The sequence below is a fragment of the Rhododendron vialii genome, chromosome 9a (genome assembly GCF_030253575.1).
Source record: "Rhododendron vialii isolate Sample 1 chromosome 9a, ASM3025357v1".
Taxonomy (NCBI): domain Eukaryota; kingdom Viridiplantae; phylum Streptophyta; class Magnoliopsida; order Ericales; family Ericaceae; genus Rhododendron; species Rhododendron vialii.
The window spans coordinates 31,650,926-31,676,891 of NC_080565.1; the positions used below are offsets into that span (position 1 = coordinate 31,650,926).

The 25,966-nt window shown below is 37.7% G+C and overlaps 3 protein-coding genes across 6 annotated transcripts in view; 1 reads left to right on the forward strand and 2 right to left on the reverse strand.

Annotated features, from left to right (window-relative positions):
* The window catches only part of LOC131301119 (protein CHROMATIN REMODELING 20), a 29,780-nt gene extending 15,109 nt beyond the window's left edge, over positions 1–14,671 (forward strand). For both annotated transcript variants that reach the window (XM_058327274.1, XM_058327275.1), the window contains exons 15-26: positions 376–542; positions 2,261–2,402; positions 4,707–4,856; positions 4,947–5,002; positions 5,094–5,385; positions 7,842–7,977; positions 9,662–9,720; positions 9,959–10,185; positions 12,012–12,215; positions 12,303–12,381; positions 12,460–12,725; positions 13,928–14,671. In XM_058327274.1, coding sequence (XP_058183257.1) covers positions 376–542; positions 2,261–2,402; positions 4,707–4,856; positions 4,947–5,002; positions 5,094–5,385; positions 7,842–7,977; positions 9,662–9,720; positions 9,959–10,185; positions 12,012–12,215; positions 12,303–12,381; positions 12,460–12,725; positions 13,928–14,318 — 2,169 coding nt within the window. In that variant the 3' untranslated portion in view covers positions 14,319–14,671. The remainder of the gene's footprint in view (positions 1–375; positions 543–2,260; positions 2,403–4,706; positions 4,857–4,946; positions 5,003–5,093; positions 5,386–7,841; positions 7,978–9,661; positions 9,721–9,958; positions 10,186–12,011; positions 12,216–12,302; positions 12,382–12,459; positions 12,726–13,927) is intronic.
* Positions 14,672–15,033: 362 nt separating this feature from the next.
* LOC131301135 (uncharacterized) lies at positions 15,034–17,530 on the reverse strand. Of its 2 annotated transcripts, none has more exons than XM_058327311.1 (2): positions 16,883–17,530; positions 15,034–15,898 (listed from the first exon to the last, which is right to left on the reverse strand). In XM_058327311.1, the coding sequence occupies exons 1-2, from the start codon at positions 17,328–17,330 to the stop codon at positions 15,327–15,329; spliced, it is 1,020 nt and encodes a 339-aa protein (XP_058183294.1). In that variant the 5' UTR covers positions 17,331–17,530; the 3' UTR covers positions 15,034–15,326. The 2 variants fall into 2 exon arrangements, with proteins under 2 accessions (XP_058183294.1, XP_058183293.1); XM_058327310.1 differs by having other exon boundaries at positions 16,862–17,529.
* Positions 17,531–18,549: 1,019 nt separating this feature from the next.
* On the reverse strand, positions 18,550–22,806 carry LOC131301141 (probable peroxygenase 3). 2 transcript variants are annotated; one of them, XM_058327317.1, is made up of 7 exons: positions 22,667–22,806; positions 22,399–22,593; positions 20,527–20,676; positions 20,139–20,224; positions 19,940–20,034; positions 19,204–19,329; positions 18,550–19,045 (listed from the first exon to the last, which is right to left on the reverse strand). In XM_058327317.1, the coding sequence occupies exons 2-7, from the start codon at positions 22,523–22,525 to the stop codon at positions 18,886–18,888; spliced, it is 744 nt and encodes a 247-aa protein (XP_058183300.1). In that variant the 5' UTR covers positions 22,526–22,593; positions 22,667–22,806; the 3' UTR covers positions 18,550–18,885. The 2 variants fall into 2 exon arrangements, with proteins under 2 accessions (XP_058183300.1, XP_058183301.1); XM_058327318.1 differs by having other exon boundaries at positions 22,399–22,623.
* Positions 22,807–25,966: the final 3,160 nt, after the last annotated feature.

The following is a 25,966-nucleotide window of genomic DNA, read 5'->3' on the forward strand; positions in this document are numbered from 1 at the left end:
TGTGGTCTTATTTGTGTTTGAAAAAGGAAAAGGAGTACAAGGAACAAAAATTTGGGTAATTATGAATTGCCATTTTTTAAGTTATTCCTGAGCACCATATGGATTCTTGCTTGACTTTCTGCTTCTGTGGCATTCAGGCTAGTACCAATCCATGGAACAATTAAGTATTTACGTTCATGATTTTCACAGAGGTTGTTAAGTGTTAACCTGTAGTTCTCCAATTTTCTCATGTGGTACTTCTATTATCTTATCATTCTTGTACTGGACAAGCAATATAGGACAGAGGGAGTATTTAGTTGCATTTTTGAATAGCTTGTAATAGCTTTAGTATACTGATGAATGATCTTGCCTGAGCTGAATCAATTGTCTTGGCAGGTCATAGCTTTCTTGTATAGTGCTATGAGAAGTGTGGATTTAGGATTGAAAACTGCACTAATTGTGACACCAGTTACTGTTTTGCACAACTGGCGAAGCGAATTTTCGAAGTGGAGCCCTTTAGAGTTGAAACCGCTTCGCATCTTCATGCTGGGAGATGTTTCAAGGTTTGGTTTTATTATCTTTTTCAGTGATGTGTTTGTATTGTTTCACTCTGCCATTTCAGGGGTAAAACTTTCTAAGAGCAACCACTCTTTATGGTCTGTCTCAAATCCTCCTGCCCATACCCCATTCATTGGGGATTACACGGTTACTATTATTGTTTGTCAATGTGACCTTTTCGGAAGCACATTAAATTTAAGGTCGTGTGACCTTTTTGGAACCAAGACTCTGTGGGCACTCCCCAACATGTTTGGAACCCTAGTCCATTCGTGTCTTATTGCTTCTTTTCTCCAAGAGGGAGACATGCTTCTGACCTTGGGGGGACATCGTTCCATCCTTAGACCAATAACACATTAGAAATATAAAAATGACTTTGAGATACAATGATAAACAGGAGAAAAATGTAGATTTGTAGCTATTGATCCCTAGTCCTTGAAGGTGGTGTTCGATAACTTAACAATTTTTGTTACTGTTTTCATAAAGAAGGTTTGTTTTTTTTCAGACTAGAAATATAAATTTTAAACATGCTACACCCGTGTTTTGCAAAACTAACAAAACATAAACAAGAAAACATGTTTTGTAACGCCCTTATTTATTTATTTATTTTTTTAATGTTGTTTTAGAGAGAAGGAATTTGATTTGAACTGCATGTGCTTTCATAACAACGGGAGCATGCATTGCACATGTGATTGGGAAGGGCTTTGGCAGCGAGAGTTGGCAGTTGCAGGCTTGCAGCTTATAAACAACTAGTGATCAACCCCAAAAAGTTGGCCTGGTGGTCAAGGTTGGACTTAGGGTTTTGCTCCCTTTAAGGTTTCTTGTCCGAAACCTATCAAATTTGTGGGGCCAGTCCATACAGGGCTTTACTCCAGCTTTGAATGGGTCCCCTAGTGGACAGCTGGATTGGTACCCCAGGGTGTGCGCAAGCTGGCCCGTACACCCTGAGATATTGAAAAGATAAATTAGTGATTGCGAATTCCTTTTTTTGTGTAATTTGAATATTATCGTGAGGTGGTTGAATTTGCAATATCAGTGCTCAAGTTGAGGGGGAGTGTTGTGTTGGTAAGTGTATGCTATTTTGAAGCTAGTTTTTGATGAACCAGTGTAGTTTTTGATGTATGACTGTCAATAGTAATTCATTGAGATGAGTATTTTAAACCAGCTAAAATTATACATTATCTTCGATTTGTTAACTTCTCTTAAATGGTTTATGTGGTATTTCAAGTGCCAAATTGGGTTGAGTTTTTACTAATATCAAGGGGTAAATGAGAAACAATTCACAAGTCAGTCAAATGCTAATAAAAACTTTTTTGCAACTCTTTCTGTTTGAAACTTAACTGCAGTATGGGAATCGTCAACCTCCTCTCTTCTTGAGACTGGCTTCCCTTTCCGGCTTCCAATGGCGCTTCTTACTCCCGTAATCCATAATTTTAGTTCGGTTTTTGCATTTTTTGCTGCGCCTATACGGACAGGCTTGGTGCGAGGACCTTTTTGCTCATGCTTATGACCAATTGGTAATTATGAAGTTCCCACTGCACTGGCTTGGTAACAAAAGATTGCATCTTAATGGACCCAGCTTGAGAAACTTGTCATCTTTATGGAGTGGATTTGAATAGTTTTCTTTTAGTTGTCTTAGCTAGAATAATCTGACTTTGTTTTTCTTTCTTGGTCTTTCCAATCTGAAAATCTTTGTAACTTAAGGCTGCTCATCTGATTTTGCTAGGGAGAGAAGGGCTGAGTATTTTGCGAAATGGAGGGCCAAGGGTGGTGTCTTCTTGATTGGATATTCTGCATTTAGGAATCTCTCCCTCGGAAAGCATTTGAAGGATAGTCACGTGGCCAGAGAAATTTGTTACGCGCTTCAGGTGATTGCCATTGGAATGTTTCCAATGGAAATTGGAATTTGTACTTTTCTAGAGTTTATGTTGATTAATGCACCAATTAATGCGAAGATTGAATGATTTCAAAGCTGAAGTATAGGATCTAAGTTGTATAAAGTAGGGATGGGGGAGTGGAGGATCATAGAATCTTCTCGTTTGGGAGCGCTGGGTAGTGTTTATATGATTAATGCGAATATAAATATGTAATACAAGAAAGTTTTATAGTTGGTAATTTGTGTCATGGTTTGAAATAGTGGTGATATGTAACGGCTGATACCGTTACTTAACGGTATCAGTAGGTACTGAGTTCCTTTATGGTTGATATACTGCGGTGTGAATGAAAATCACTTTGCATCAGTGTTATGTAACTGTATGCGCTGATACATATAAAGTGGTAATGGACCATTACGGTCGACAAAATATGCACAGTCACTATTGGCAATGCAAAATCAAGAGGTAAAGATTCAAATGGACCATTATTTCACCTTGGAATCTACTTTATTCACTGGAATTTAAACACATCTTCTCAAATAATGTTTGACTTCATTTGCTCTACAAAAGCCTCCCTGTTAATGTTTCCAGCATACCAATTTCACTTGGTGAGCTTGGTGGGTTTGCAGTTGCGTTGCAGGTTTCAGCCCCTCTCTCCCAGTCTCATGTTTGTTTTCTCATTCTGCTCTTCGCCTCCCCATTGTTCTGTTTGTATTTTTTTTTGTCCTGCCTCTCTATTTCTCTCACTCACACACACGCAAGGTCACACATACACAGGCAGCTTTATATCCCAAACACAAATTTAGTACCTCTTTTTCTCTCTCTCAATTCTCATTCTGCACTTGCAATAAAAAAAGTCCTTTTAAGTTAGATAAAGTTCAGTTCTTAAATTTTGTAATTTATGATGTGAGTAGTACAATTATCATTACATGTAGGGCTAGCAGAAGTATTTAAAAAAAAAAAACGCCTTCATATTTTTATGGTGTTACTTGTTACTATTTACTAATTTAAGATTTGTAACTTATTAATTTAGTGCATTTCAACAAAAGCCTTTTGAAAATTGGCATTTATGACTTTAGAATTTCCAATTTTTTTTCCTTACCAAGTTACAACCACTAGAGTACAGTATCAAAGAACAATAATAATGTCCTATGAAATTGCAAAAGCAATATTTTTTTTTATCATAATAGCATGTGCCTGTATCATTCTTTTTAACATGCAAATTTGTGCTAAATAGCATTAAACTGAGGAATTACAAATTTATGATGCATAACTTCATACAAAACTATTTCCAGAACTGCTTAAAGTCAACACAAAGATACAAAATATCTAGAACTAGGTATGTAAATTAAAGAAAAATAGCCAAACATCGTTTTATGCCTCAACAAGTGTGATTCTGGAAAAAAAAAAAAAGCACAAGCATTGGTCATTATGGCGACCGCTAAGTTTAAAGAAAGTAACTGCTCTTGCTACAGCTACCTTTACACCCCTAAACCGCGTCATTATGGCGACCAAGACCGACATTTTGAACTATGGTGTTACAGCAAATATTGTTTCAGCAAATATGAGTGACTTTATTGTTTAGACTAAGTATTTGAGCAAATATGAGTTAATATTTTTCTAGTGTCTTATCATTACTTCATATTTTCTCTAGCTTATCTTGGTATCTTGTCCTTTTGCTTCTTTTGGGATTTATATACCTAAGAAGTAATATCGTTGTTAGGAGCAGGTTCCTTTCTCAATAAGAGCAAGGATCCTAGGGGAGTTTTACTTGGGACCGTGGGGCCAAGGTTCTGAGGTGGATTTGCCATCCCAATAGGAGGTTCCTGCATCTAAGGACTCTGTTCTTATTTGTTCTTCCAACTATATATGCAGTATTTGTTACCATAATTGGGTAATAGTCATTTAAGTTCATTTCTCTCACTTCATTGGAGTATGGAGGGGTGTATAGGTCCTTTTTTCTTTGTCCTTCTCTTTTTTCCTCGCTTTCTTTTGTCCATGGGTGGCATCCCCTTGTTGCCTTTGCAATAAAATGTTGTTAATCAAAAAAAATTTATCTCACTTCATTGGCAGACTTACCAGGGCGGGATTTCTTTTTAAAAAAGTCATCATTCTATATGTCATTCTGTTCTCTCTTTTTTTCTGCTGCTTCTAAATTTAAGGGTTCCTAACCATTCGTTTCAATGCTAATCAGGAAGTTACTAGTTGGCATCATCTTTTTATTTCTATTTTCTTTTTCTTGGTGAGTTGCATTTCGTAGTTTCTTCATTTGATGAATTCTGCATTTGTTTTTGGTAGGATGGACCTGATATACTAGTTTGTGATGAGGCCCATACAATCAAGAACACCAAGGCCGATGTAACCCAGGCCTTGAAACAAGTTAAATGTCAAAGGAGGATTGCATTAACTGGTTCACCTCTTCAGAACAACCTAATGGAATATTATTGTGTAAGACTATGAGCAAGCTATATCTTTTTGGGAAATAGTATAAAATGCCTATTCACTGTCGTGATTTTCCATGAATTTTTATTTAAACAGATGGTTGATTTTGTCAGAGAAGGATTTCTTGGGAGCAGCCATGAGTTTAGAAACCGGCAAGACTTCTTTAACATCCCTGTGCTGATGATGTTTTTATGATTGGTTTTTCTCTTCTGTTTTTCTTAATGATAGTGAATTGATGTGCAGCTTTCAAAATCCCATTGAGAATGGACAACATACCAATTCAACATCTGAAGATGTGAAAATTATGAACCAAAGATCTCATATCCTCTATGAACAGTTGAAAGGTTTTGTCCAGAGAATGGACATGAATGTGGTTAAGAAGGACTTGCCCCCGAAAACTGTTTTCGTAATAGCTGTAAAGCTTTCTCCCTTACAAAGGAAGTTATACAGAAGATGCCTTGATGTGCATGGGAATGTTTCTGGTGAAAAGTTACCGAAGAGAAGTTTTTTTGCAGGTTACCAGGCCTTAGCACAGGTACCTTACTTACTAACATGCTGATGTTAATTCTAATAAATCTACTCCAGAAAATGCCTTGATGGCATAGCCATGGAGTGGTTAGACAAGTCTCATAGGCTTTTGAAGCCTATACCAAAGGCTAAGGGTAGAACGAGCATCGAAAAGTTTTTTTGGTCCAAAAACAAGTTTCCTCGGTAGTTGGTAGTTGAAGGGTCATCCCTGGTAGTTTGGTAGTTCAAGGGTCATCATAGATTTAGTACTTGCATTAATTTTCAACTAGATGCATTAAACACATGTTAGTAGGTTCAATGTATACATCTATATCTAGGTTCATTCGGTATCTTATTAAATGGGTTCATTGATTAGGTTCATTTCATTTAGATTTCTAGGAATTAGAAGAGTCTTTTCCATGAATTATAAATTGGGATGTAATCTTTCATTTGTTATAGAGTTGAATTGTTGATTAATGAATTAAGTTTTACTAGGCTGAGGCCATTGTGATTGGGGTTTGGGCTGCTGTCCTTCCTTGCAGAAACTGCCTAACCCTTGCAAGGGTTAGGCACCTCTATCTCTCATCTTTCTCTTATTCTTCTCATTCTTTGCACTTATCCCAGTAATATTCTTATTTCCCCACCCAAAACCACCACAATTCCTATTGTAGGCAGCAATTCTCCAAGTGTCCTAAAACCATCCTACATCATGCCTGTGCCCATGTGAAGTTGAAATTTTTTGGTCGATGTAGATATTTGTTTATGGTTTTCCCCCCTTTCAAATTTAAAACAGAGTTTGGAAGAGGTAGTTATCCATAAGTAATGAAAGTGATTAAGCATATGTTTTAAGGGAGTGAGATTGGGAAAATAGTTTTGAATACCACTTTAATATCTTGCTATTCAAACTCAAAAGGACTAGTTGATATCTGAAGATTCTGAACGCATTTCGTACTCCAACATCAATTCAACTCATTGCATGACTAATCTTGTAGTCCTACCAACTTATAATTTTGTAGGGCTCACTTGAACTCATTTCATTGCTCCAAGCACCAATTTCTCTTCAACAAACCTTATTATACAACTAATTTTATAGTCCTTCCAACCTATAAATACCTTAGAGCCCATTTCATTCCTCTCCCATCATGTAACATATTTGACCAATCCATCCCACTTGATTGCCTATTACCATCACTCCATCAGTAATGGTTAGGAATGCAACGACATTTTTTCCTTGTCTGTGACATACGAAGGCACTAATATGGTTTTCTTTTGTCATAAAACGTACTCTAATAATGCTATTTAAGTGGTAATTGAATCTTATTCTTAAGTCTATCCTCATATTATTTTGGCGCTCGATCGATTTGTATGGTGCTTTCTTGCGATTTTATTTTGCCTCGTATTTAATCATCTTGCCTCGGATTTTATCATTTGTAAAGTTTGCATGATTAGATCATTTATAGACAGGAAATTATAAATGCTTTGATTTGTTTTCCTTTTTGGTGGTACCCTTTGTTGAACTAAAAAAGGAATAAGACTCCTTCGAACATTTCTTGGGGGTATGAGTTACGAGCTATCCTAAGTCTTACATTCATTATTCACCTGCCACATTTCTTGAAGCCTTAGGAATAATCTTGTAAAAAAGAAGACACTAACTATGCTGCAGGTGAAGTTGAATTTGCGTAATGGCCTGCCCCAGGATTCGAACGCCTACTCACGTCTATGATGTTTGTTCCGAACTAGACTATTCCTATATGTTTTTGTGGTATTGTCAAGAGATTGCAATCCTTCTCTTGACGAATTCTTAGATTGGTTTGAGCTTTTCCTTTCGCATGGAAGTGTTTAGGGCCTTTTTTGTCTTGTGGCCTCTTATGCCTTCTTTCTAATATATTTATTTACTTATAAAAAAAAATACTTTGTCAAAAGCTATTGATATTTTGGCAATTGTACAAATTTCGTCTTCATATCTACTCCGTCCGTCCCATATTGTTGATCTTCTCCAAAAAGACATGCAATTTTTGGATTGGAAAATAAATTACCTCAGTGCATAGTTTATTTTTAATTTCTTGACACCAAATTAAAGAAGTAATTTAGTTCTATAATTTGGTGTCAAGAAATTAAGAAAATTTTGCACCGAAGTACTTTATTTTTTGCTCCGAAAATGGCACATCTTTTTGTAGAGGACCAACAATATAGGACGGAGGGAGTAGTTATTATGACAACAAACACATACACATCCACACCTCAAGTCATTGTTTCCTCTTTTTATTCTTTTTTCTGGGAGATTACTTTCATTTAATTGTGTACTGATGAGTACAATAACTACATACATCATGCATATGATCATATGCTTATATAGTGGTTTCGTAACTGATATGAGATTGGCACATTTAATTGGTTTTATTTCTTCAATTGGTGTTGCTATATTCCTATATGGTTCATAGACAATATAGATGTGATTTATAACTCTGATTTATTCCATAACAGATATGGAACCATCCTGGGGTTTTGCTCCTAATGAAAGGTTGCAAAGACTACAGAAAACGTGAAGATGCTGTTGAGAATTTGCTTCCAGATGATAGTTCTAGTGATGAGAACATAGATTGTAACATGGTTACAGGAGGTACCCTTAGTTTATGTAGTTTCTTTGCTTCCTATTTAATTTCTTTGTTTAACGGATCTAATTATTTATGGATACTCATATCCTACCATGTGTTGAAATCCAGTGAGTCTTCCTTAACTATTCTCGTCTAAATTACATTGCGGTCGTGATTTTGATGGACTTAGGATAAATCAAAATTGTCTAATAATTAAAGTCTCTATTTGGTCGTAATAAAGTGTTAATGAGCAAAATTGCCTGTTTGTTCTTAGAAGGAAAGACTTTATTACATAGTTCTATATATGTATTGTGGTAAATATTTAACAGTTTTTATGGAATTATTTGAAATTCTAATTTCAATCAAGGTAGATATCAATTGATCCAGTTAAAGGCACAATCTTTTAGAATGGACAACAAATTGGGATGGTGGGAGTTTTCTTTGTTTAATACTCTTATGGGAGTGGCTAGTAATATCGGAAAACTCAAAGAGATTTTTATGGGAAGGCAGTGAGAAACAGTAGAAATGTCATTTGGTTAGCGGGGAGATCTTTTCTCTTCTAAAAAATAGGCATTCTTCCTTTGGTCAAATCTTGTAGATAAGACATTATGGTGTTGCAAATGTGATTTTTGAAGGTTTGGCATTCAAGATGGACTAAGAGAATTCTGTAAGTAAAGTATGTAGGGAAAGCTACAGGCTAGGATGAGACTATCATGTGGTTAACAGGGGAGTTCTCAATAGCAATGAATATCTATTTAGAACCAAATGCTCAGGGAAATTGTAATTAGTTGATAGATTTCGTTGTTGCTTTCGGCAACCTGTTCTTCTCGTGTTACTCTTTTTTTTATTATATTTTATATTTCATTTTTCCATTCTGTAAAACTAGAGTTTCAGGTTTATAGTTATTGTTGTATCTGATAGCAGAAGGTTATTTGTTGTTTTGCTATCTATGCCTCCTGTCACGTTGGGCTTTGTGAACAATAAGAAAATAGTTTATTGATGTTATTTAAGAATTTTTGTGTGTTCCTTTGAATGCTATAGCTTCCATTGGGTCCTGTGGTTTTTGGGATTAAGGTTTCAACTTTTTCCAGGGTGTAATAGCCTTTGTCTTGATTATTCATCAACTTATAGAATACCGGCTATAATTATCTTTCTTTTGTTGTCTGATCCCTGATGCTGTATTTTAACAGTCCTGATACAGAGTAAATCACTTGACTGTCTGTAGCTCCATGAATGAATGGTTGTTGCTATTTTTACCAATTGTTTTGTTGATCAGCACCAAGGTAATGCATAATAAAATGAAGACATGAAAAGAGAGGCAAAAAGAGGACAATAAATCCTCCATCCAAGGAAGGAAAACAATGAATGAAAGTTGCAATTCACAAACCACTGTCCCATGACTCCCAGCACTGTTGAGCCAAAGCAAGTTATGTCCTTAAAAGGTTGCAGCACTGAAGACGACAAAGATGAATGTTTGCCCAAATAAAAGCATCTTTTTACATACACTACCATGGCATTCACTCTGAAGTCTTTAATCTGGAAACTTCTTATTGTCCTCATTCTTCGCTTTCACTTTTTCTTTCATCTGGTTTGAGCTTTCCTCTTTGCACATCAGTCGTTTGAGGTTGAATTAGACTGTTTATCTCAAGACTGTTTATTTCTGTTCTGGTAACGCTTTTTGTAATGAGTTCGTGTTTGTGTGTTTTACAGAGAAACTGAGGAAGAATGAGTTTCAGCAGAGAAAAACCAATACTGGCTCTTTTGATGAGGTTTGGAAAAATTTGATCATGGACTCTTATTCCCCTTCCTCGCCACATGGAACTCATGTTTTTCAATGTTGAAAATCACACCGCTTATGTTTTGGTTTGTGCTTGTATAAGTTCATCCAAATGTGGAATTTCTTACCGTCTGTGTATGTATAAAAGTTTCTAACTGCATTGGCTGGTGCTGTAGTTTGCTGCATAAACTTTATCTGTTTGTCAGCACATCACATTGCTTTCTTTTCAGGATTGGTGGAGTGATCTTCTTCAGGAAAAGAACCACAAGGAGGTTGAACACGGTGGTAAAATGGTTTTGCTGCTTGATATCCTTACGATGAGCTCCAATGTGGGCGATAAAACACTAGTTTTTAGCCAGAGTTTATCAACTCTAGATATGATAGAGCATTTTCTCTCAAAATTGCCTCGGCAAGGGAAAATAGGGAAATGCTGGCGACGAGAAAAAGACTGGTATAGGTATGTCTTCTACTCCAAAGATTCGAGAAACTGGTCTTCAAATATATCATTATCTGGTCATTCTGCATGATAATTGAAGTGGGAAGTCCTCTTGTTTGAGGTTCTATTTGCAGCTTGCTTGTAGTCTTAGCAATTAGCTTTCATATGTTCCCTTTTATTACATAGCAAATGGATGGCGTGTAACTGCATTACGATGAAATTTCAACTTTTTCCTACTCAAAAGTTATTTTAATTTCGTGTTTCGGTTGAACTTTATCTACGACGATGAGAGAAGTTTGGGTATTTTTCCATTAGTACAAAGTAGATACGTTTGGTGTTTTATCCTGTATTTGGATTCCATCTAAATTAGAACCGGGGTGATATTCATGCTACCTGTATGAGAGAGGGTAAAGCATTAAACTCAAACAAATAAGAGTACACTTTATCTGGAGTAATTTAACCAATGCAATTTAGTAAGGAGTACGTGACAATCAAAGAAGGAAATGCTCAACAAGAACAATCACAAATAAGTATGAACTAGAGGTACTCCCTCTTCGAACACACAATATGAAACTCTCAATTTTTCATTAATCAAATCATAAACAACTAATTAGCCCTAAGGCTTACATCCTCATTTATAATGATAGCCTTGAAATACTATAAAGGAAATAAAATAAAGAAAAGCTAAAATCTAAATCTTGAAGAACAAGAAAATAATAATAAGGAAATAGAATCAACCTAAATAAGAATACCTAATATTTTAAACAATTTATGCTAAAACGGAATGATTCCTACTAAAATACTAAATTAAAAGTAATAAATGAAAATTCCTATATTTCTAGAATAAGAATAACTAAAATATTGGCCTGCATCAAATAGCCTGTTAGAAGATTTGAGGATGATGTCTTTCATGTTGAGGAGGTCACTCTAGCACCAATAGCATTTATCAGGAGAGAAACTTGTTTCAATTTTCTTGATGACAATCTTGTTTAGCTGTATGAGTAGGACATGCTTTTCAGTGTTATGTACGTTTAAGCTTATCAAGGAAGGTGTGTTGGTCTTTCAGGTACGTCATAGAATTCATAGGAATAGCAAATTGACAATCGTTTAACAACATCTAACTTAATATTTTAATCTCCAACCGGTGCCAGGTGTTGTGGCCATATACAGTTAAGAAGCTATAGCACAAGGGTCATCTCTTGCATGGAGAGTAGGCTAGTATTAACCTTGTAAGCATATTTTATGAGATTAGCTGCTTATTTAGAAATCATAGGAAATGCAACACAATGTAGATTTTGAGTCTCTGTAAAAGTAAATTATAACGTAGGTTTTCAATTGTCTAATATTTGTTGAGTCTTTAATTTTTTATGGACTTTGATTCGAGTCTTTTTTTTTTTTTTTTTGATCGGCAAGTTGAGTTAGGTATTAAGGTAGAACTGATTGTAAGATCTTGATCTGTGGTTGAATATCCGAAAAGAAAAGATGGCATAGCGCATAAGGGAGCCTGGTCAGACGAGTGGTAAACAAATGTTTCAAGTTTGACCACCGAATCTTGGTTGGTTAGCTTTATTTAAATTGGCAAGGAGAAATATTGCTGATTTGTTATTTTAGGAGAAGATGAAGTCTCATGAAACTATGCCTTTGAACCACTGGTGAAGTAAGTTTTTACCTAGTAGTTTATTAATGATTCCGATTTGTGACTAATAAGTCAATTATTGACCAGTTGTGAGTCTTGTGAGTTGTGACTATGTTGGAAGTAAGTAATTGTTATGTTTGTATATGTTGTCGTTAATTGTTTATAAACAGACATGAGGCATATTTCTTTTCCTGAATAATCTGAACAACAGGCTAGATGGAAGAATGGAGGCCTCTGAAAGGCAAAAACTGGTTGAGAGGTTCAATGAGCCCTCAAATAAAAGGGTAAAATGCACTCTGATATCAACTAAAGCTGGGTCTCTAGGGATCAACCTCTATGCGGCCAACCGCGTAATCATCGTTGATGGTGCGTGGAACCCAACATACGATCTTCAGGCTATATTTAGGGCTTGGAGGTGCGTTAGTCGTATACATTACAGTACAGGTGCATGCATTTTGGTAATCATGGTTGACAGAAAGTAAAAATCCTTCCTCTATTGCAGGTATGGCCAAACAAAGCCTGTGTTTGCTTACCGACTGATGGCACAGGGAACGATGGAAGAAAAGATATACAAGCGTCAGGTAATGACCAAAGAAAATGCTGGCATGATATCCCCATCTTATATATGAAATGCTTGCTGAAGAGGATGGCTTATACAGGTAACTAAGGAGGGGCTTGCAGCTAGGGTGGTTGACAGGCAGCAAGTTTACAGGACTATGTCTAAAGAGGAGATGTTACATCTCTTTGACTTTAGTGATGATGAATCTGATTCTTTGCCTGAGCTTGTAGAAGAGAATGGACATTCAATTAAACAAAGCACTGGTGGCCAAGTTGGAATCTTTCAAAAGCAGAAGCTGCCTCTTCCTGACGGAACTTGTTCTTCGGACAAGTTCATGGAAGGTTTGCTAAGCAGACATTATCCGAGGTAGATTCTATTTACCACCCTACTTTTGCAAATGACAGATCTCTCTCTCTCTCTCTCTCTCTCTCTCTCTCTCTCTCTCTCTCTCTCTCTCTCCCCTACGCGCACACACACACGCTTTAGACAATAATTTGGTAGATTTTTTAGGTTAATGGATACTGTACAAATCCTCATCTGCTTTTGGCAAATCTTGCCTGCGGACCATAGACATGAGGAGTTGGAATAAGGATGTCTATTCGGTTGATCTTCTTTCTTGGAGTGGGAGAGGGTTGGTGATGGCCATCACAGGTGGTAGTGGTGATGGTGGAGGTGGAAAGTTGAAGAGAGGGAGGAGGCAGTGCTGGTCATGGTAACGGGGGGAGCTGCAGTGGTTTGAACATTGAAGAAGATGAGGTAATAGAAATGAGGTAATTGTTCCAGCATGTAAGGGTAATAATGAGAAATTTGCAATTTCTGAAGATGATGATGAGATGCAAACATTGACCGGGAAGGTTAGTGTGATTTCCAGAATGGGATAGGAACTAGTGTTGTACACAAATCTCAGCAGTGTTGGTGTACTTCACCATAAAAGAATAGCCAATACATACTCAACCATCCACCTTAAGCTATTGCAAAGATATCTTCAATGCTCAGCTTGACATGTACGTACTAAAACAGATTACCCTAGATATGCCCATAGTCTAGATGTGTTCTAGTTGATCTCTAGTCTTTACCAAGATAGTATAAATCATTCCAGCATTTGACTTTTCCGTTATAAGATGTCTATGAACTTTCAACATGTTTGGTCGTGTCGTGTTGGACTAAGTTTTGTATAATGTTGATGGCCGGCTTTATTGTTGCAGCATAACTTTATGGGCCCCTCTTTGATCAAAATCCAATTCCTTCGGTAACAATTTGAACGAAGGCAATTCATACTGTATCATGTTAACCATTGCTATCTCTGCTTCTGCCTTTGGCCTTGCAACCAATGACTTTCTTGTTGGGCCAACATGAAGTAGGTCTTGTGTCAGTAACAGATTTTGTACGAATTTGCAACAGTATAGGCTTACTATTAGGTGCTACCTACTTAAATACTGGTTTAGTTATGCTACATTTCAGTGCTTCCGGATTGTCCAAAACATGTAATATTCTCAAGAATATCCTTAGCGTTTTCCAACTTGCAGGCTGTAGGAAATTGTTCACTAGCAATCCTTTTTTCCATGCAGATGGATTGCAAATTACCATGAGCATGAGTCTCTTTTGCAAGAGAATGAAGACGAAAAGCTATCAAAAGAGGAACAAGACATGGCGTGGGACGTGTATCGGAGAACTCTACAATGGGAGGAGGTGCCACGGGTTCCGCTTGATGAATCTGCAGTTGAGCGAAAGCAAGATGTTCCAAATGTACCCACTCCTGTTCCAGATACCATCAACAAAACCATACTACCCAAGGGCAGATTGAGAAATCGGGTGATGCAACGGAAGTGCACTAACCTAGCACACTTGTTGACTCTAAGGAGTCAGGGCACAAAAACCGGTTGCAGTACTGTGTGTGGGGAATGTGCTCAGGAGATAAGCTGGGAGAACTTGAATAGGGATGGAAAATCGGTAAGGTGAGGCGGTCAGTCGAGTAACAAACAAACAGCGCCTTGATTTTTTTGGATACACAGAGGTCGTAGATTCACAGAACAGCCCCTGATTTAATTTCATGCGTAAATGTCGTCATGTTTTTTGTTCGTTTTTGTAAAGGGCTTTTGCAAGTTAAAGTTTCTTGCAAAAATTATAGAATCTTTTTTTTGTAGATACAGTTGTAAAACTCCTGCTTGGAGTGAACTGTTGTACATTCATGAGTTAAAGGTCTTTTGTAACTTCAAATGATATGGCTGGAAAATCATGAAGGATCTTTTTGTATGAACATCGATATTCCGGGATCCATGGTTGGCAAGTTGGCATTGGATTTATTCTGACTACATATGTGTAAAACATAATATGCTTACTTCCTTGATCTTTTTGCTGTGTTCTGAGGCTTGTTTCTCAGGAAAGGTTGTTGAGCATTCGCATTCGAGCAATCCTCAAGGTGAAGGCAAGTTTTCCCTAATGTTTGATTTTAGATTGTGTTCGGAAACCACTAATTCTCTGTAAATCCATTACTACTATAAATTCATGTCTGTATTCGAAAATGTAAGCTTGTTTATCCATTGTTCTTCCCCTGACATGGAACCAAAGATCTGAGAATGAGCCAAATCATTTTGCCAAAAATTTCTGTGTAGGAAAAAGATCCTCCTCGTATCTGGGGACCAGACAAACGATTTTTTTCGATCCAGATAAATCCTTCTTGAATATCGACGATGATTCAAACTGCACATTTATATCGAAATTAGATTCGTACAACATTGGTGTAACATCCCCTCTCTAACTCAACCATCTCAAATCGATCAATGATACGAGCATAGGCTAAAATACACAGATATAGACACATATATTCGGAATCATTCAATACGCGCAGGTCTCACACGTCAGATGTAAATTCCTTATACTTTGGATCCATCTGTACCAAATTTGTGTACTTTGGATCCATTTGTATCCGATTTGTGTACTTTGATTTGTGTCGGTAAGATTTTGGTTTCAAATATGCCGATAATACAACAGATCTAGGTTTTCCTCCGAAACTCTCCTCTTCTTCTTCGTCTTGCTTTTAGGGGCCCCACAAACAATATTGCACTCGTACCCACACAATATCCCAAAGCACGAAAGCAACCCTCCGCCGCCGCCCGAACGGTTCTTCTTCTTTGGCAACGACGGCGTAAACTCGTCGTCGGTCTTCCACCGAACGGCCTTGGGTCTCGCCGCCTCCCCTCCGCCGCCGTCTACCACCGTCCAGTTCTCGAAAACCGAGCTCCCGAGGTCGCCGGAGGACGACGTAGAGTACAGCCCCTTGGCCATCGACGCCGCCACCTCCGACGGCAGCGGTCGCATCATGTAGGAAGAGATCGATGCCGCCGTTGTGACCTTTGATTTCGGGAATCTGGAAATCGAGGGGGTGAAAATTGAGCTTGATTTGGACAGGGTTGATTCCTCGTCGGTGCGGTCGCTTTGGGAACGACGTAGTTTTCTGATCTTTTTCGCATTCTTTTTCTCCTCCTCTTCGTCTACATGCTCGTGGTTTCTTTTGGAATGTTTATGTGGGGACCTATTCACTAGAAGTGGGAAGGAAAATCAAATCAAGTTGAATAAAAGTATAACAAGAAATGTCATGGACATCTAATGGACATCAAATTAACTGCTACATACAACAATTCTCAAACACACCACACAAAAATTTTGACAATTTTTGTGGTTTATTAAGTGGGTTTATGCCGAAAATCAAGTTAATCGAATATCGACAATGTGACTTGTCTAAAATTGTAAGATATGCTTATGATTATCTAAAACTGTGTAAGATATACTTGTCTAAAGTTAGAAGTCATGCTTTATCTTGATGCTTCGCGAGCATCTCTAATCCATCATCTATTCCTCCATTTCTTTCTCTATTTTTCTATTTTGGAGCAAATCCCCACAACAACACATTCTCTATTTCCTCCTCTATTTTGGAAAATAAAATTTGATACTCCATATATAGAGAATGAGAAAAAGAAATAAAGGATCTTCCGAAACCACTTTTGAATATGAAATGCAAAAACTATTAGATTTGCATTGTGATTGAATAATGATTGGAGGAAAAATGAGATATTTTTTTTGAAATAGAGATGAATATAGAAATATAGAGGTTTGTGATTGGAGTTTGTATGAATAGTAAACTTCTCTGTATCCACTTTTTGATTGAAAAATATTATTTCCATCCTCTCAAATTGAGCAATGTTGGGTTGGAGATGCTCTATATTAGTACAAGTTTATTTTTGAAATTTGTTACAATCAATTTGAATTTTTTTCATGAATAATTTGCAACGATGGAATCTCCAAAATGAATGTTTGAAATCCATAGATGGTGTATAGCATTCCTGAATGTGAGAGATTACATGGAAAATGTAGGGTGGTAGAAGTCAAAATAATTTTACGAAATTTGCTGCAGGAAACTAATAGTAATTTTTTTTTTTGATCCGCAACTAATAGTAATTCAAAGCTTGTATTTTAAACATAGATTAAGTTCTTCATTTTCTCACCCGTTGGTTCTGTATCCCTACCGGTGGGTGCGCTAAGTTGGCGATCAAGAGGCACGCTCCGCCTAGAGCTATCGATAACATTGACACCAAGATTCAACGTCCCCTGGAGAGTACCCGAAGGCCGCCGAATCTGAAGCGAAACCAATCGCTTGTTGGAATCCGTCTGGGACCGCGGAGGAACGATGGAGGCGATGGGGGCGTGGACGGATCCGATGGGAATGTCACGAAGCCACGAGACGTTGTAGATCTCGATGGTGAGGGCGGAGGAGGAGGAGGAGAGGAAGAGGTCGTCGAGCCGGAAGACAAAGCGGTAGTTCCACGTGGGGTTGGTGTTGCCGTGGTGGTCGACCCGGGTGGTCAGTTTCTGGTCAGGGTGGACCCATGCCACGGCGAAGGTTCGGAGGAGTTTGGATACGGGTGCTAGGTCTTGCGCGGATAATATATTTATTTCTAGGAGCTTGAATGACATTATGGCAATGGCTGCGGTTGTGGTGGCGGTGGCGGTGGGGGAGGTGGTCTCTCACCGTCCGGGGGTGGACGACGGAGAGGTGGCCAACTCGGCGAACTTTGAGATTAACAGGAAAACGGGGGAGAGAATGTGGTTTTTTCTTTGGGGGATGGAGGTGATTTGTGAGCCTGTTGTTTTTTGGTTTTGCTAATAAAAGATTGGGTAAGGTAGTTAAAAGAACAGTCATTCTGATTGGGGAGAAATTTTCCGGTGCCGGGGTATATCTCACGCGGTACCGGCTCGGCACATCCGAGCCGTTTAATACACTTTTGGACGGCTCGGATTGAAACCCACTCTCTCCTCTCATCCCCACACTTTCTTTCTCGTTTTTCTCTCTCCAAATCTGAGCCGTCCAAAAACGCAATAGACGGCTTGGATGCGCCGAACGGGCACCACATGGTACCCACCCGGCACTGAAATTTTTCCCCCGATTGGGACAGTTGGAAATCCACGCCCATGAATGTCATTTTTCGGGAAAAAAAGAGAGGCAACGGTGCTGCACTCACATTTTGCTGTTTCTTTCAATATCTCTCTCTCAATACAGAAATTGCAATTTTGCGATAAGTTTTGCCATATATAAGAGACTTGGCGGCTTCTTTTTTTTTTTTTAAAGGCAAGATAAATGGCTTTTTGCCAAATTTATGAGGGGAAAAAGTTTGCCAATTTTTTTGGCCATTTTAGAGGAATGGCAACGAATTCTACCATTTGTAATATGCGGTGTGAATGTGGTCATGTGATGTAATACTTAAAATCTATTTGTTTCCAAGCTTATACAGAATTGAAGCGTTGAGCTTGTACGAGAAAAAAGATTCATACCAGGAGACCAAAATGTTTTCGTAGCTATGAGATATATGTGTTTCGGAAAACCTTTACAAGAGCTAAATTGTAATGTTTTGAAAAACCTTATCACAATGTCCTAAATCGTAATGTTATTAACCGATGTTTGTTTATTCGAAAGGTGTCTTATTTGTAATGCCCCTACCAGATCAAGTAAAGACAAAATTATTGGATGCCAGCTCCATTGGCCCATCAGTTACTATATCTTGGTTAAGAATGTCATGGAGATAGCATAACGAGATTTGAATGCAACAATTCACAATCGATGGAGAGATTACATATCTGTTGAACATTTAATCCAATAAAAATGTGAAATATGCCGATGAAAATAAAAATAAAAATGTGAAAAACAATAACTTGATCTTGGCTTGTGATATCCATAAACTTCTCACTATTATTCTCATCAAATTATTCTCCTGCAGATCAAATACCCCACCAAACCAAACACGGCCAGGGTACGTACAATGCCGTGTCCCCACCAAACAGGGTTGTATGCCTCTCACATAATTCCAGTAGCCTTATGACCGAATACAGACTTGTATGCTTCTCAGAAGCCACGAGTGTAGGAAAGAGAGAAGAACAAAAAGGAAAGAAGAATCTCTCGCACATGTTAAACATGGTGAGAAAGAATGAAGCTGAGATTCGATGAGCGAATATCGGATAATAGAGCGAACCATCATCATCCCATCTTGCCAGCAGCAGCACCACCCTTTTGCATCTTTGCGCAATACTCAAATAAGCTTCCATCAAAGCAGCGCCTCACGGCTTCTTTTGACAGGAAACCTTCTGAATCCTTTGCAAGAACGTAAAGAACTCCCCATTCAAACTTGCTTAAGCACCTGTGCCCGTATAATCATTCTATCACACAAAGCAATCATGGACATAATGCATAAATACAAGAGAGAGAGAGAGAGAGAGAGAGAGAGAGAGAGAGAGAGAGAGAGAGAGAGAGAGAGAGAGAGAGAGAGAGAGAGAGAGAGAGAGAGAGAGAGAATACCAGCCGACGAAATCAAATGCATTGCGATTGGCTTCAGTCATGTGCCATAGCTCCTTCAAGGTGAGCTTATCAGCAACTGTACGAGCATATTTGCTGAAGATGTTCTCAAGATTAGCTGGAATATACCTGAGAATATTTGTGATGGGTCAGGTATTGATATCTTTATTGAGCACAGAATCAGATTACCAATGAAAACATGAGCCACCGGGAAAAACCTAGGTAGTGTCAAAAGAAATTGCAGTGGTAAAATAAGGGTTGTAACCAGTGCAATAGTCTCCCACTTAGAGCGCAGTATGAAAGAGTTAAAGTACGCAGCTTCACTCCCACTTTTTTTGTGGAGAGACCAATTCTTGTGACTCAAACCCCTTTAACAAGCAGAGGTGGATATCACTTGCCCATACCCGGTGTCTTAAAGAAAAGAACGATTGACTGCATTTCTACATGATAATTCCATTTGAAAGACTCAACTATTCTTTAGTTTCTTGACTTTCTTCTATACATCCAAGATTAAGGAGTTGCGGAAAACTTCTCGGATTTCACTTCAGTACTATTTTTCCCAGTTGCCTAGAACATGAAACCCCTCGAGGTTCCAAGGCTGTTCAGCTTGAAAGCGTGTTTAGGTAGTGGGGGAAGTATAAACCACAGAAACATCAGAAGAAAAAATTGTCTCGCAAAGGATAAACCGTCTCTTGAAAATGAATGGAAGCTTCAAAGGGGTGGTGAAAATATCTGTTACCTCCCCTCGGTGTCATAAGTCGTTGAATCGCTTCCATGCTTTGCCTTGTGAATGTTTACGACGTAAATAGGAAGGAAAGGTGAAGGTGTCCAAGTCTGCAAAGAAGGAAAAAATGAAAAATACTCGGATCGAATACATAGCTGCAATGGAAGAGTAAATCATTCCCATTTCAAATTGCAATAGACTGATCGCAACATACTGGCAGAGTGACATAACTCATGGCTCCATGAATGAGTATGGCCAAGAAGAAAGAAGCAATCGCATTGAAACCGATGGCCCGTGATCCTGAAGACATATTGCTTCGATTGTAAGCACTAGAAAGCCAAAACACAGCAGCAGTTGAATAAACATTGAAAATGGACAAATCTTCGATATGCAAAGCTGAAAAAATAGCTTCACTTTCATAATTATAATGGACAGAAACATTTTCACTGACCCAATTTTGGATAAGTAGCAGAACTCTAACTAGTCAATACGAGTTACAGATAAAATCTTGACACAAAACTGTAAACATTTTCCAATCGAACGAACATTTGCAGTCCAACCTGTAGTTAATATTTTCCAACATGAGGTTGCAGAAGCCGTACCTTTATAGGTATCCCATGGATAGATAATGCCATCATTATCCTGGTCAAAGAAGGCTACATGCTGTTGAAGCACAGACATGTTCTCATGCTTGTGGCTCCAAGTGCCATTCACATTGTCCGTATCAGGTGCAGCCAAAGCTCGGGGCAGGTCTGCATTAAGACATTCATGTGAGGAATTAAGCTAATTGCGAAACCTTTTTAGATTCACAGAGCATTTGTGCTGCTTTTACTGGTTTAATTGTTACCAACAATTTTGATGTTTTAATGAATAAGAAAACAACTGCTGATTCTTCAGTTCACTATCAACTACATAGCAAAACCAATGCTAGCACTTTTCTCACTTGAACAATGAAGGGTTTTCCTAGTGTTCTAAAAGTCGGCCGCCTCGGCCGATTAGTCCTCGCCTAGGCGCTATGCAGTGATCCAACACCCAGACTAGGCAGCCGACTGGTCGGATGCCTAGTCCCTGCCTAGGCGCCCCTTTTCCGCCCGACTAGTGCCTAGTGATTTTTAGAACATTGGGCTTTCCCCTCTATTCTTTTCATTTAACAGCTGAACTAAGTAATTTTGTAGTTGACAAGATGTGAATTCCAAGGCGATCCCCTCCTCAAAATTTTGGGCCGAATTATAATTCATACAAGCAAAAAAGAGAGAGAATACTTCATTCATCTATAAGTCTGCGCAACAACAAGAAATTTACATTTGGATACCACAGGAAAAAAACTTTCATCATTTTCCTTAAAAGCTCTGTAATTTCTGGCAACCTACAATTTGTTCCTTACGTATCTCCTAATCCTATCATATGAATCAATGCAAGAGAAGCTTAATGGTTAATACTTGGACAGTAAGTACTGATAATGCTACATGGAACATGCCACAAAACATGAAATATACGATGGGAATTTCTTTCTTGTACTTTTCCTTTGTGTTGTATCCATGATTTTCGAAAGAGTTCTTTTGTGGGACAAAATTTCCTCCAGCTTTTGATGTAGAATGATTTGAAACCAAAGTAAATTTTATCAAATATATCCTTGTAGATTCCTACAACTAGAAATGCTAAGGGCATCAGGCATCTCCAATTCTTTAGAAAATCTGTCATCACATTTGAATGCAATAAAAAGAAGAGCAAAGAATGAGCTCCAGTTCTTTTACTTGTATCAAATTTAGGGAGAACCAAACTTCTCACTACAATCAAATAGAACCGAATCCTTCACATCAAATGATCACCTCTTTACTCAACCCTGATGAAATTTTAAAAAGATAAGATTACGGTTCTCTTTCATCAAAATGTTACTTGATATTTCTGGGTTTTGTCGAGAATTGTGAAAAAAGATCTCTCTAACTAGAAATTGAGTCAAATCTTTGACGATCAAAAGAGTCCCAGCCGGATATTGCCTAAGTAGGTTTTCAACACCGGCTGTTACATATTGTATTAGCTGTTACGTAAGGTTTTTGAGCTTTTCAATATGGTTAACATTCTGATATCCTGGTGAGATGTAAGATCACATGCGCTCAGACAATTGGCCCAATTCCCGTTACATATGGGTCTACTTCGGATTCACGAACCGGTCTACAGCCAATACTCAGACCAATGATTTAGGCACTTAAAATTTTTTCTATCAAACAAAGACAATTACTAAAAAATCACAACCGCTACAACCAATTCTCGTTACGTATGGTTCAATACTCCCCATATGGTTACACTTTAAGGATTACCGTTACGTGTCATACCGTTATTTACCTAACGTATAAATGAGTACATATCACAGCAATTTGCACCGTATGTCAGCTAAGCATTTTCACATATACTTAAACTACAAAGAACTACTGCGTTAGCCAAAACTGAAGAAGAAGAGTGAGAGGGGTGAATACAGGGCTTGGGGAGCCTAGTCTCCAGGTCCGCTCGGACTTTCCTCTGGGCAGTGACGGGGGCCTTCTCAGCGACTGTCGCCATAGAATCTCTCGATGCGTTCTCGTTGGTTCGAGCTTTCTCGTCCATTTCTGCGTCTCTCTCTGTGGCTAAGATCTCTTTCTCAAAAACTAACTCCCGATAATCTTTAGCTGCCACTATAAATGGAAAGACTGTGCAGTGTGCATCTGTACAAAATCGATCAACAGACTTTTAGAGAGAGATGAATACCGAACTCCCGATGATTCGGACGCCCTGGGGACGTGGAAATTTGGAATACGTCTTTGGCGCCAGTTGGTTGCGTGAAGGGACTTGGTCGGAACCTAAGCGAGAAAAACTTCGTTACGAAGCTCTGTAGGTAGCGTTTCACGGTGGTAAACAATCTCATCTGTCTAAAATATCGTTCAAAAGTATTTTGGACGGTTCAAATTTTAAATAAATTATTTGATGAAATAATTTAAATAGAATTTATTTAAAATTCGAACCGTCGATTACCGAAAGAAATACTTTTGGGCGGTTCAAATTTTAAATAAATTATTTGATGAAATAATTTAAATAAAATTTATTTAAAATCCGAACCGTCGATTACCGAAAGAAATAATGAGATGGACCGCGTGATAACCTCTTCTGCAGAATCTCCATGAAAAAGACAATTTCAACCTATGCACATGAAACGGAGCGAAAGCGTGGACAGAAGTTGATGCCGTCTTTTAGAACAGAAAAACACATTTACGGAGGGTTCTGTAATTAGAGAACCCAATTGTGGACGGTTTGCTTTGAAAAACAATTTTGACTAATTAAAAATAATTGTGATTGGTTAAAATTGAAAATAAATCTCAATTATTGATTATACGAATGAACGACTGTAATTGCGTCGTTCCGTGAACAACATGTGGTTGTTCACAGATTGTTCACGAAGTCTCCGTAAATAAGTTTCTCTCTAGAAGCATCTTCGAACATTAAAATTTGGGAAGTGATTTTCATGCTCCATTTTTTATAATTCATATTTTCTTTTTTCTTTTTTATCTTTATCCACGTGAATTTACTAGCTTACCTTTTTTACAATATGCTTTTTCATATATCTAAGGGCAATATTATAAATTCAAATAGACAAAGACAAAAAAAAAAGTGAATGGTAAGAAGGACCGTGTGAAAATCATTTCTCTAAAATTCGTAAAATTAAGAAGGAAGGCGTAAAATGAAAATTGATTATAAAAATAGCGAGCCTACCGAAAAGTCAACACTACGCGGAGTGTCTTTTAACATCTTCCAACATTCTCTCTTCCAACATAGATTCCAAGCGACAATTAAGATGAAGATGTAGGCTCCAATTCTCCTAATTTTTTTGATATATTTTTTAAAAATTTTTGTTGAACTTTTCGTCGTAATTTTTGAGATTAATCATTTGTCTCAACTAGAGGAATCAGAAAAATATAATAATGTGGACCAATGTTGAACAAAGTTCATATAGGACGATACGTTAGACATATATATAAAAAAAAAAAGAAGACAACTTTTGCTTTTAGTCATATTTAATAATTTATACATTTTAGACTCCTCGAGATGTATAATTAATCCAAAAAATATGACGTGAATGAAATATTAGTTCAAAAAAAACGAACATAACACACTCTTGAGTCCTATATGAAAGATTCCAAGTTTGGAGATCCTCAATAATAAAGCTGGTGCACAACAACAGAGAAGCATAACAAAGTATATATCTAAAGATTGTAAAGTTTATCGGTAAGATAATTTGGTGATAATTTAGTGTCAAAGTGGAGTATAACACAAGATTGCATATACTCTTTGAGTCTATTTTATTTTTAATAAGTGGGTCTTCAGATCAATTTATGCGCGTACACCTCGACAAGTTTAGTGACCCTACAGGCAGTGATCTTCACTTGCGCTAAGAGTTGACCATGCTTATTGTCAAATGCTGTTATGCAAATATGAGGGAAGACTGAGAGGCTGAGAGCCACTTTGCAGATAGATTTTTGTCGCGTAACCCCGTGTCGGAGACTTCAATGTTAACTTTTGGTAGGATCTCGAAAGTTGAACACAAAAAACAATCACCAGAACCACTATCTCGCTAAAAGGGCTCAGATGTCTCTCAAGCATGTCCAAGTTCTAGGAGATCAACACTTTTTTGAACAGAGCTATATTTGAGCTCTATTGTGTTGTTGTAGTCCCCTGCAAGGTGGTTTTCTCCTTTGATGAATTTTTTACTCCTAAAAAAAAAATTGACCAATTTATTAGGTTTGCTCTTAAAATTTAAAAAAGTTATATGTCTCTTTCTCGACGATTCTCGCAAAGCGTATTATTATTTGTGTTATACCAAGATTGAAACAATATTGCTAGATGGAAACATCACAGAATCGTAACAATATTGCTATTTGCCAGATGACATACCGATAATTGAATTGAAGTTATTCTAAGAAGACGCGTACTTGAATAAAATAAATAATTTACAATAAATAGTTCATCCGATACCAGCTGACAAGTTTATTTTTAATCGAGAGAATAGAAACTCTGGATGTCACTAAATGTTTATTGATTTTTATAATCGAAATGAATCATCTCGAATCTTATTTTGACCCCGATTGAACAGTTCAAATCTCAAAAAATATTATTCACAAATTTAAATAATTAATTATCTTAATGTCCAATCAAAATTTAGACAGGCCAGTCCAAAAATGAGAACCGGTCCAAACCCTTTTATTGTAATCAGGACCCACTAGCCTTTTCATCTCAGTGGATTACCGTCAAACCACACACTTTGTCGTTTCCTATACTACATAGATATTGACATGATTTTTCCAAAAATAGATATTGACATGATCCTAATCTTTTTAGGGAGTAATTTTGACACTTTCATTTTTATTAATGTCACTCTCCTTTGTGTCTATAAAAAATGATTTTGTTTTGTGAGAGAAGAAAAATGACATTAACAAAAAGAAGAGTGGCAAAATCATTTCCATCTTTTTTTTTAAATTACCAAAATGAAAGTGCTAATAATTACCACGCCATTGATATTGTCCCGACATACCGCATTATACAAAGCCACTATTTGCAGGTGACCCCTTCTCATCTATCTTGGGACCGATACTAAAATCCCACAACATATGAGGGGTTAGTAATATGCTTAGTCTCAATTAGGACTGCAAATGAGCCAGACTGCTCGGGAGCAGCTCGTGAAGGCTCGGCTTGATTTGTTTACTAATCGAGCCGAGCTCGAGTTTTAGACTCTTTCAATAAACGAGCCTAACTCAACACTAAAAAATTTAGCTCGATTCGCAAAAACTCGATTCATTTAAAGAAGCTCGATAAGTAAATTATTCGAGCTCGGATTAAGGGCTTGACTCGTTTGTAAAATAAGACGAACTCAAATATTATAAAGCGCGACTGACTCGTTTGCACCTGTAGCGGTCACGGAGACTCTTACCCGAGCCTCAGGCCACTACCATCCGGATTTCCCACCACATAACCAACCGTCTCATTCGTGACATTAATCCTGCTCCCACAGGCCGCCAC